This window comes from Lynx rufus, unplaced genomic scaffold, assembly GCF_022079265.1.
Source record: "Lynx rufus isolate CCGP_SWC_20201006 ecotype Redwood Valley unplaced genomic scaffold, mLynRuf1.p SCAF_3, whole genome shotgun sequence".
Lineage (NCBI taxonomy): Eukaryota > Metazoa > Chordata > Mammalia > Carnivora > Felidae > Lynx > Lynx rufus.
In genome coordinates, this window is record NW_025814845.1 from 162206843 (window position 1) to 162219125 (window position 12283).

A 12283-nucleotide genomic window follows, 5' to 3' on the forward strand; every position below is an offset into this window, starting at 1 on the left:
TCTTTAAAAGTTAATGCAATTGTCTGTCTCTCTCAAAAATAAATAAACATTAAAAAAATTATTAAAAAAAAGGGGCGCCTAGGTGGCTCAGTCAGTGGAGTGTCTGACTTTGGCTCAGGTCATGATCTCACAGTTTGTGGGTTCGAGCGCCTCATTGGGCTCTGTGCCGACAGCTCAGAGCCTTGAGACTGCTTCAGATTCTGTGTCTCCCTCTCCCACTCACACTCTGTCTCTCTCAAAAATGAACAAACATTTAAAAAAATTATTTAAAAGTTAATACAATTGGGAACAAGATAGAGTGGAATGTTTGGGGCACGCATTGAAAGCAGCATGTCTTTCATTTCATTGGGACAGTCATTGGACCTAAGCCAATCTACTGTATTCAATTATGAAAGAAAAGAAAAATAAGGAACAAGTATGAAACACTGGTCAAAGGCTGTTAAAAGGGTAGATGTAGTTGGAGGTTTCGTAATTAACTTATATTCTGATCTGGAACTCCCCTACTAAGATGGAAGTCAGTTGTTTATCTGGGTTTGACCTTCCGATGCATTTTTAGGAAACTTTCGGCATGAAAGTCTTTTTATACAGCGTGTCTGACTACTTGGTTTCTGTGGAAGGCCTTCTCCTCCTCCTCTGCAGAGCAGACAGGAAAGGCCGCCCACCTCCCTGGTTTGCCTGCGCTCTGTCTGGTGTGCTGAGAGGGAGAGCATGCATGTACGGGCATGGTGGGGCACAGGGAAGCCTCATTGTTGAACCTCTTAGTGTTGTCATTGCTTATTATCTTTTTAAACAAAACATACCTATCTTTGACATCCTCCTGAGTTATATTGTCTACATCGGAGTTATATTCTCTGCAAACTTAAATGATTTTAAGACGGTTGCCTGCTATAACGTGGATCTGTCATAATTTGTCCAGCCACTCCCCATTTGATGATTTGTAGTTCATTTTTTTTCATTCTACCTTTTTTCCTTTTTTTTTTTTTAATTTAAATTTTAGTTAACATACAGTGCAATACTGGTTTCAGGCGTAGAATTCGGTAATTCATCCCTTACATACAACACCTGGTGCTCATCACAAGTACCCGTCACCCATCTAGCTCATCTCCCATCCACCTCTCTCCATCAACCCTTAATTTATTCTGTATTGTTAAGACACTCTTGTGGTTTATTTTCCTCTCTTTTCTTCCCTCCCCCATATGTTCATCTGTTTTGTTTCTTAAACTCCACATATGAGTGAAATCATACGGTGTTTGTCTTTCTCTGATTTATTTTGCTTAGCATAATACATTCTAGCTCCATCCACATTATTGCAAATGGCAAGATTTCATTCTTTTTGATGCCTGAATAATATTCCTGTGTGTGTGTGTGTGTGTGTGTGTGTGTGTGTATGTGTATGTGTGTGTATACATACACACACCGTATCTCTATCCGTTCATCTGTCGATGGACATATGAACTCTCTCCATAGTTTGGCTATTGTTGATAATGCTGCTATAAACGTTGGGGTACATGTACCCCTTTGAGTCTGTATTTTTGTATCCTTTGGGTAAATACCTAATAGTGCAATTGCTGGATCGTAGGGCAGTTCTACATTTAGTTTTGTTTTTTTCTGTTTGTTTACAAACCACTGTGTCAAAGGCTGACTTTGAATAGATCGCAGTGAGGGAGCTGCTCTGCTGTGTTTGAAACCCCGACCCAGAAGCAGGTCATCTAAGAATGGTTTAGCACCAGGTTCCCCAGGAACAAGTGTTGCTTGAGGGGCGAGGGGGTGGCCACCTTTCTGGCTGCACCCCGTTTCTTGGGAGGAAGGGCTCTCTGCACCGGACCCTGGTCCCAATGCCAGGCGGTGGGATGGTGGGGGGCCCAATTATCCAAGGCCAACTGAGTCTCCACGGTGCTGCCATATAGTTCCACCTGGGCTGGATTCTGACTTAGAGGCATTCAGTCATAATACCTCAGATGGTAGCCTTGCCCCGTTGGCTCCTCAGCCAAGCACATACACCAAATATTTTTTGTTTCTTGAGGAACCTCCCTACTGTTCTCCAGAATGGCTCTACCAGTTTGCGTTCCCACCAACAGTGCAAGAGGGTTTCCCTTTGTCCACATCCTCCACACCTGTTGTTTCTTGTGTTAATTTGAGTCATTCTGACAGGTGTGAGGTGGTATCTCATCACAGTTTTGATTTATATTTCCTGATGATGAGTGATGTTGAACATCTTTTCATGTGTCTGTTGGCCATCTGGATGTCTTCTTTGGAAAATGTCTATTCATGTCTTCTGTCCATTTCTTAACTGGATTATTTATTTTTGGGGTGTTTGAGAAGTTCTTTATGGATTTTGGATACTAACCCTTTATCAAATATGTCACATGCAATGTCTTCTCCCATTCCATAGGTTGCCTTTTAGTTTTGTTGATTAGTTTCCTTTGCTGGGCAGAAGCTTTTTATCTTGGTGAGGTCCCAATAGTTCATATTTTCTTCATTTCCCTTGCCTTCGGTGACATGTCTAGTAAGAAGTTGCTCTGGCCAAGGTCAGAGGTTTCTGCCTGTGTTCTTCTCTAGGATTTTGATGGATTCCTGTATCACATTTAGGCCTTTCATCCATTTTGAATTTATTTTTGTGTGTGGTGTGAGAAGGTGGTCCAGTTTCATTCTTCTGCCTGTAGCTGCCCAGTTTTCCCAACACGATTTGTTGAAAAGACTATCTTTTTTCCATTGGATATTCTTTCCTGCTTTGTTGAAGATGAGTTGACCATATAGTTGTGGGTCCATTTCTGAGATGTCTGTGCTGTTCCATTGATCCATGTGTCTGTTTTGTGCCAGTACCATACTGTCTTGAGTACAGCTTCATAATATAGCTTGAAATCCAGAATCATGATGCCTCCAGTTTTGATTTTTTTTCTTTTTTTTCAGGATTGCTTTGGCTATTTGAGGTCTTTTGTAGTTCCATACAAATTTTAGGATTGTTTGTTCTAGCTCTGTGAAAAATGCTGGTGGTATTTTGATAGAGATTGCATTGAATGCGTAGATTGCTTTGGGTAGTATGGACATTTTAACAATGTTTATTCTTCTAATTGTTGAACATGGAATGCTTTCCCATTTCTTTGTTTCCTCTTCAATTTTCTTTTATTAAGTGTTCTATAATTTTCAGAGTACAGATCTTTTACCTCTTTAGTTAGATATATTATTGTTTTTGGTGCAATTGCAAATGGTATCAATTCCTTGGTTTCTTTTTCAGCTTCTTTGTTATTGGTATATAGAAATGCAACAGATTTCTGCACATTGATTTTATATGTGATTTGCAGTTCCTTTCTAAGTATTTCACTCCAAGCTATGCAATAAGCATCCTTATTTGTATGTTATGAGGCTTTTTATTTTTTTACAAGGTAGAGGTGAAAATAATGGGTCAAACAATATGTACATTGTAAGAATTAATAGATATTGCCATATTTCATTCCCAAAAAAAGGCATAGCAATTTTTACTCCTTCTAGCAATGTAGGGAAGTGCCTTTTATTTTCCATCTAAAATCCTTGCCAGTTGAAGACATTTCATTTTGCTTTAATTTACACTTTGTGGACTACTCAGGAGCTCGAGCAACTTTTTGCAGTGTTGTTTGCCATTTGCATTTCTTATGTAAATTACCCCCTTTTCTACTGGAGTTGCTTTCTTAATGATTTGTAAGAACTTGTTGTCCATTAGGCATATTTACTCTTTGGCATATATGTTGCAGATACTTTTTCCCTAGACTTTTTGTCTTTTGACTTTGTGAATGGTGTCATGTTGCCATAAACTTTTAAGACCTTTTTGTGTTGTTTCTATTGCTCTTCTTCATGCCACCTACTTTTCCTCACCTTATGCTACTTTTTCCCCCCTAAATTTATCCCATAGTATTTTAGAGTTTTTGTTTCTAACACAGATAGGATTTTTTTTTCTTTTTCCATTTCAACTGCATGTAGCTGACATAGAGAAAAGCTATTGATTTGAATATAGTTGTGTTGTTTCCAGATTACTAAATTCTTGCCAGTTTAGTCTATTGAGTTTCTAAGCATAGAGTCATATCATCTCCAAATAAAGATAATTTTATCACCTTCCAGTGGTTATTCTGTTTTTCTCTTTTGTAGTACAATGAGCTAGGACTTCTGTTAAAGTTATTAAACCTCTTATGGGTGAAAATCACACCCTGCTTGGAGCCTAGGCTGCAGCTGGAGCCCTGTTGCTCTGTGCCACGGCCCTCCTGTATGATGTCCTCATATTTCCTCCTCATAGCCAGTGTTGTGCAGGCTTCTTCCTTCCCAACTGGATTCTTTAAAGTTGGGCATCATAGGAACACCTGGGTGGCTCAGTCGGTTAAGTGTCTGGCTTTGGCTCAGATCACGATCTTACAGTTTGTGAGTTCGACCCCACATTGGGCTCTCTGCTGTCAGCACAGAACCTGCTTCAGATCCTCTGTCCCCTTCTCTCTTTCTGTCCCTCCCCTATTCATTCTTTCTCTTTCTTTCTCCAAATGGACAAATAAGCTTTTTAAAAAAAAATAAAGTTGGGGGGCGCCTGGGTGGCTTGGTCGGTTAAGCGTCCAACTTCCTTCGGCTCAGGTCATGATCTTGCGGCCCGTGAGTTCGAGCCCCACGTCGGGCTCTGTGCTGACCGCTCAGAGCCTGCAGCCTGTTTCAGATTCTGTGTCTCCCTCTCTCTCTGCCCCTCCCCTGTTCATGCTCTGTCTCTCTCTGTCTCAAAAATAAATAAACGTTGGGAAAAAAAAATAAAGTTGGACATCATATCTCTTATGTCCTTCCTAGAGTCTACCAGAGACTGAGCACATAATTAACACATGTTGAACTGTCAGATGCATGAAATATGCTTCTAATCTCTTCTTCCAGGGCTCTCCACTTCTTCCTTGAAGCTTGCTCTGACATCACTGGACTTTAGATCGGATGACCAAAGTACTCTTTGCCCAGAGAACCCTTCCCCCTTACCCACCCTGTAGAATTTAGAGTTTTGAGCCTAAAGACACCAGAGACATTCCCCTTCTCAAACTTTTCTCAGCATCAGCATCACCTGGAGATCTTGTTAAAACACTGATGGGGGGTGGGGGTGGTCACCCCTAATGTTTCTGACTCAGTAGGTCTGGGGTGGGATGTAAGAATTTTGCATTTCTCAAAGCTCAGATGCTGCTGGTCTGGGCAGTGCAGTTTGAGAACCGCTCTCTAGACTAATTGGTGACCTCGTGGATGGAAAGCTAAGAGTTCTTTGCCTGCAGAAGCCAGATTCTTGTGGTGGTCCACATTCTGCTCAAGTAACCAGGTCCCCTTCACTTCACCCCACAAGCTTCTGCCCCGGGCCTTGTCCCTCCATGTGAGTCTGTGAACTGAAAGAGTGCATGTTAGGGGCACACAGTATTCATCTTTCATGGTATAGGCGATTTTGAAATGAAACACATTTTTTAGGTTTAATGAAAATTGACTCCCCTTTCCACCCTCTCAGCCTCTGCACTTAGATACCTTCATGAAAACAGAATCATCCATCGGGATCTGAAACCAGAAAACATCGTCCTGCAACAAGGAGAACAAAGAGTGAGTGACCCTCCTGGAAAGTCCTGGGCAGCGCCTCAGGGGAGCTGCTCTGGTGGTGAAGGAACACACTTTGTATCTTTGTTTATATTTGCATTTCCTTGACTTTATATTTGTTTTGATTCTCTGGGAACACTTTGATTTGAAACAGAATTAGCAAAAACTCCTGCTCGCAGATTGAGGCAAGTTTGAATGGATCACATTGTTAGTTGCCGGAGTTGCAGGAATCTGATAAGGAAAATGTTTCTCCTCCCACTTCCACCCCAGCCTTTGGGACCAGCACCTCTGGGAAGTAGGCTTTTTGTTTACCATGTGTTTGAGAGTGTAACTTTTGATGCTAAGCTGGAAACCAGCTCTAAGAGAGCTGAGGGAAGGCAGAGTGAGCTATGGCAGAGAGGAGGCATTTGGAGCTGGTACCTGCATATAGAGCTTGGTCTGGCCTGCAGCTTTCCCAGAGCTCCTGGGGACCCTCCTCAGGGGGCCCTCCCGCTTGTGTGTGGCAGTAACCTCCCCATGGGGCTTGGCGCCCGTGCCCTTTCACAGCCTTCTTTGCTTAGCTGGGGGTGGCAAGCAAGGACTCAGCTGAGTGGAATGTAGTAACCCAACTTGTGGGCCACTCACTCTCTTCTGATAGAGACATCAGCATTCTGGGCTTGGCCCATAACTATCACAGTGCTCACCTTTGCTCTAGTTCACACTTATTCTTGTAAGTGGTTCTAAGATTTGAGAACTGAAGGCATTTACTGAGAAGGTCTTTCACATCATAAATCCAGTGTAGCAGTCTTGAGGGCTGGTGCATAGTCTGTTCATTTTGACCTCCCTCTGGTGATTAGTTACAGAGCAAGGAGAACATGTGCCTTTTTTCAGCATTTTTACAGTTATGTCTTCTCTTGCCCTACATCTACCATGTTGGAGGCAGTCTCCTGTGTAAATATTTGGTGGTTATTAGGAACTCAGAATCTAATACCACCTGGGAATTCAGAAATATCCTCTGCTCTGTCACCAGTATTCTCATAACCCTCAGATTTCTCCTTTTTCTTTCTTTCTTTCTTTCTTTCTTTTTTTTTTTTCCAGTTAATACACAAAATTATTGACCTAGGATATGCCAAGGAACTGGATCAGGGCAGTCTCTGTACTTCCTTTGTGGGGACCCTGCAATACCTGGTAAGAAATGGGATTTACGTGTTTGCTTATCAGCTTTTCCCTGCTGACTGGACTTGTGCGGCTCCTCTCGGTTCTGCTTTCAAGCGTCTAAGTCTTGCCAGCTCTTCAGATGTTCCCAGATGTATAGGAATTGTTGTATGACAGAGACATAATCTGTTCAAGTCAGCACTTTTTCCCAACAGAGGCCCAGTGTAAGGATATGGGCATCTTCTCTGACATTTTCTTTGCTAGTGTGTGCCCTTGAACATATCCCATAACATCTTGGGCTTCGGTATTTTATCTGAAAATAGTTTAAACTAGATGCATGCTGGTCTGTAGAAGCCACAGTTTCCATGAGGTGTCTCAGACCACCAAGAAGGAGCTGAGCTCTGAGCTCCCACTCTTTCTTTACATTATTTGGTCTATTTTGGGGTTCTGTTTGAGTCACTCATTCAATTCAGGAAAATGCTGATTGAGTGTAGTCTATGTCTGCGTGCCAGGCACTGTGCTAGGAGCTGGCGATGTGATGGGAAAGAAGACAAGCGTTTCCCTGGTCTTTAAAAGAAACCTAGGGTTTAGTGAGAAAGCAGGCATTACCCCCAAACTTACACAAATAACTAAGAAATTAAAATTGTCGTTAAGTGTTACAAAGAGAAAGTGCAGGGTGTTATAAGAATACATATTAGGAGGACCTTATCTTGTCCGGGACCTGAAGGATGAGTAGAAAAAAGGGGCTGGAGGTAGGGGCAAGGAGAGGAAGTTGAAGGAAAGGATGTAGTCCATTGGAGGACTAAAAGACATTGAAGGGTTTTAAGTTGGAGAAGGATCAGGTTTACCCTTTGAAAAGACCACTCTTGATACAGAGTGGAGAATGAATTGCATTGAACAAGAGTAAAGAGTGGGCTAATGGTAAGGAGGCTCTGATGGGCAGCTCATAGCTGGTGGTAGCAGGGGGGAAATAGAAAACTAGTCAAGAAATGCCTAGCAAGAGACCCAGTAAGACCTGGTAATAAGTTGCTTGTGGATGGTAACAACCAATAAAATTTTGATTGAATAAAGGGTTCTGCAGTTGTAATAAACAAACAAAAGGTTGAAAGCCACGGGGCTAAATGAGCTTAAGCATTTTATCAAGTTCTTGAAAAAGAAGAAGAAATTCTTTGAAGTCTCTTTGAGTGCATTTATACTCCCTTGGGCTCCATTGATTTATACTGGGCTCCACTGACTTATGATCTGCTCTATGGAGTAGAGTTTTCAGAGTGATGACTCATGCGGAGCTGTGATTCAGGCCCTTGTGTCCCTATCATGTAATTATGTAGGTCCTACTGAGCGTCCTCTGGAGTCCTCATGGGCTCAGCAGAGGTTAAGTCGGGGCACCCCATGCTCTGACCAGGAGGCTCAGTCAAATCCTTCACCTTCAGGAACTAAAACTTCTGTCCATAACCAGATCCAGAGCTTGATCTGATCATCCCCCCACTTTTTCCTCTTGGTTTGCACTCCTTGGCCCCTGCAGAAGTGTGACACTTCTAGCCAGACTGTGCACAGTCCTGTCTCCACCCCTTTGCTTGTGATGGTCCTTTCTAGAATGTCTCCTTGCAGACACTCATGTGAGGAGCCTTTTTCAGAACCAAGGTCCATGCCCACCTAGTTACTCCAGCTGTCTCTGCTTGGGCAGCAGTCATGCATCTGGCTTTTTTCCTACCTGATTGTAAACATCCTGTCCCATTGTATGACCACATGTCCTAAATATATGTATTATGCATTTGGTGTATACAGCCTGGTATCATTTTCCTTGTTGTATGTAACTTCCCACCTGGACACTGCCCTCAAGAGGTATATAATGTACTCTGGTCTACCTAAAAATACCTCTAGGGACCCTTGTGTCAGCATCGGGAGTGAATGAAGTAGAGAAAAATTCTAGATACCACTGGCTACACAGGTGGTCACCCCCTCACCCTTGAGTGGACATGCCAGTACCCTCTGGATGGAGTCGGGCAGGTGTGGACACACAATTAGAAGGGCTGGTTGCCCCCTCCTGTGATGGCTCCTCGGAAAAGGAAGCAGCTCAGGTGTTTCCCCACCTCATGTTCTTCTACAGGCCCCGGAACTCCTGGAGCAGCAGAAGTACACAGTGACTGTGGACTACTGGAGCTTCGGCACCTTGGCTTTTGAGTGCATCACAGGCTTCCGACCTTTCCTCCCTAACTGGCAGCCCGTGCAGTGGTGAGTGAGGGACCGGGGCCTGTGGGTGGGGCCAAGAGTGCCACCTGAAGGGAGGAGGGTGTCCCTCTACCTTAGACGTGTCCTTCACCTGTTTCCATCTCATGGGGCACTCCAGCCTGGGCCCGAGACTTCAGTGATCTGTCTCCCAAAGAGGAAGTCCTGTGAGGGCCCAGCATGTGGGCAGTCCAGGCTCCAAAAACCTAGAGAAGTAGAACATTGTTAAGTATGATACCGTATAAAGGATGTTTGCCCTGTGTTTAGTAGCAACATGCCAGTACATTTATAGACTGTTGTATACATGTGTGCACTTCCACTGAGGATGCTGTGGATTAGTAGACAAATAAAGGAGATGTACACATGACAAAGGAGAAGTATTTACATGGAAATGTATTGTCTGCAAATTTTATTATGCTTAAATATTTATTTATTCATTCATTCATTCATTCATTCATTTATTTATTATTTTTGAGAGAGAGAGTGACTGGGAAGGACAGAGAGAGAGGGAGAGAGAGAATCCCAAGCAGGCTCCATGCTGTCACTGCAGAGCCTGACACGGGGCTCAAATGCACAATGAGATCATGACTTGAGCTGAAACCAAGAGTCAGACACTTAACCAACTGAGCCACCCAGGCGCCCCTAAATTTTTGTTTTAAAAGCATAAGAAAGTGCCTTAAAATGTAAACCAATGTGTACACAAATAAGTTACCAAAAAAAATATTTATTAATAAAAAAAACCAAAGGACACAGTTAAGTTTTAAAAGAATTACTCTGTATCTTAACCTTTTTTATTACAAAAATAAGTGTTCATTGTGTATGTGAAGGTTAATCATTATCAAAATACATAGTTTAAAAATTAACATTCCCCTAAATCAGGTTTCATTCAGAGTGTTCCTTGGGAGGCCACACCCTGATGTGAATGATGCTACTGTTGTTTCAAATTTTGTTTTTATTTCCGGTTTTTTTTGTGTCTTTTTGGAGCAGTAATAAGTACACATGGTTCAAGCTTCCAAAGGTATAAAAAGAGTATGCACTGAAAAGTCATCTCTTACTGGCCTCCCAGCCACCTGGCTTCCTTTCTGACAGGCACCTGATACCACTGGTTGTCAGTATGCTTCCAAGGGTGTTCCATACGGGTACGAATTGGCCTGTTTATCTGTTGGCTCGTTTATGTTTCATCCCTTTCCTACATCAGTTGATGGCACAGTAGGAACTATCCTGCATGTGCTCTCAGAGCGTTTTTACACCATGAAAATAAGCTTCACAAAATCCAGAAACAACCACTATGAACATTTTTGTGCATCTCCGGGTTCCTCAGTGTATGTGTTATACTTAAAACAAAAAAAATACACAAATAAATTATTGTACATACTCTCATATAACCTACTTTTCAGTCTTACTATTGAAAATGCTTTATGTTTTTCCGTTATTTGTAATAATTTCTGTTTGGTATTCAAATGAGTGGCTATACTGGAATTTATGTAACTTACCCACCGTTATTGGAAGCATGGGTAGTTTATAATTTTTACTTCTTAAAATAAAACCAAGAATAACATCCTTATAAGGAAATCCTTGTATATCCATGATTATTTCCCTAGGATAATTCCTAGGAGTGGAATTTACTGATCAAAGATTATACACATTTTAGAGGTTTTTGATATGTATTGAGCATTTGCTCAACAGAAAGGTTGTATAAATAATGTTTTTACCAGGAACATACAAAGCTGCCCTTTTCACCACACTGTTGTTAACACTGGCTACTATCATTTTTCTGAATGCTTTTCTGGAAGTAGTGAAAACATAAAGTTTTTAAAAGGATAGGTATTTATATCATGAATTATTTATTTCTAAGATATAGCCTTGGAAATCAATTCTAGAAGAGTGGTTTTATATGTTGGAATCCAGTTCAGTCAGCACGTATAAGCCAAACACTGAAAATTTCAGCAGAGGTGAAAGAGGCCAGGTCCCTGCTCTTCAAGAGTCTGGTGAAGTGGCAAAGTACGCCCCCCTGTGGTGATTTATTTTAAAACAAGCAATAATTGGGGCGCCTGGGTGGCTCAGTCAAGCGTCCAACTTCAGCTCAGGTCATGATCTCAGTTTGTGGGTTCGAGCCCCACGTTGGGTTCTGTGCTGACAGCTCGGAGCCTGGAGCCTGCTTCAGATTCTGTATCTCCTTCTCTCTGCCCCTGCCCTGCCGTGCTCTGTCTCTCTCTCAAAAATAAAAATAAACATGAAAAAAAATTTTTTTAGAAAATAAAAAAATAAGCAATACTTGACCTGCACAGGTTCTGGAATATTGAGGAATTAGCTCATTAATTTATAGTCATGCCATATACTGTGTATCTATACATCAATAGCGTTTTTAACTAAGAAATTGTTGCATTTCTTCAGTTCCAATGTTGAGCTTTTCCATTATTTTTAGTAAGATGAGTTAAAATCCATTAGAACCAGAAGAACAAGTACTATTTGAAAATGTATCCCTGATGTCTTGGCGTCTTTATTGTAAGTCTGTTGTCTGCAGAATCAGCTTCTTAGAACTCCCCTCCCCGGTGCTGGGGGACCAGCTGATGCTTTCAAGTAGGCTACTTGGATGCCCAGTCAGGAGCTGTTCAGTGGACAAGTTTGTGAAAAGTGGCTGTCTCACCTGCTTTGTAATGCCGTAGAGAACTTTTTAAAAATTTCACTCTCTCCTCTCAGATGGCAGATGGATAGTAATTTCCGGACAGATGTGATTTGAGCTTTATAATTCTATTACAATCCTACTTTGAAATACATTACAGGACCTAAGCAATAAGCATTTTATTTACTACAGCTTTTATTTTTACAATTTCCCATGGACAGACTATTCCATTAGAGAATCATCTGTGTCATTTGTATGTGACGACAGTCTTGATACACCTGCCTTACAGTAATCACTGTTCCAGCCAGAGCTGTGAACCACCAGCCTCTGCCACATGCCAGTTCCAGCTAGGCCAACTTACCCCTTGCCAATGAGAAGTGTTCAGGACTAAGACATTTTTATCTGAATTTCCCAGGTGTTTTTGGAAAGGAAAGACTTGGACATTCACACAGTGTAGAAAGAACAGCAGACTTTGGATTTGAGTCCCTAGTTCTGCCACTCTTTAGTTGTGTGGCCTTGGGCAAGTCACCTGATCTGTATTTCCTTACCACTGAATGGGGAACTAAAAACAGTGTCTACCACCTGGGGTTATCATGGCAAAGAAGTATGTGTTCAGTGTCCACTTGGTTATCTATGAAGCATTATTCAAATTTAAGTTATCTTTCTCATCACCAAAAAGATTTGAAACTAGTTGGGTTTAAAATTTTTTTCCCTTCAAATACTATTTCAGATGCATCA

General features: G+C 41.8%; 1 protein-coding gene across 4 annotated transcripts in view; it reads left to right on the forward strand.

The window, feature by feature from the left end:
* Positions 1-12283, forward strand: part of IKBKB (inhibitor of nuclear factor kappa B kinase subunit beta) — a 79373-nt gene that overhangs the window by 50020 nt on the left and 17070 nt on the right. For 3 of the 4 annotated variants that reach the window (XM_047092389.1, XM_047092390.1, XM_047092392.1), the window contains 3 exons: positions 5480-5568; positions 6640-6729; positions 8804-8928. In XM_047092389.1, the coding sequence (XP_046948345.1) occupies positions 5480-5568; positions 6640-6729; positions 8804-8928 (304 nt within the window). The remainder of the gene's footprint in view (positions 1-5479; positions 5569-6639; positions 6730-8803; positions 8929-12283) is intronic. The other variant, XM_047092391.1, reaches the window with a different exon arrangement.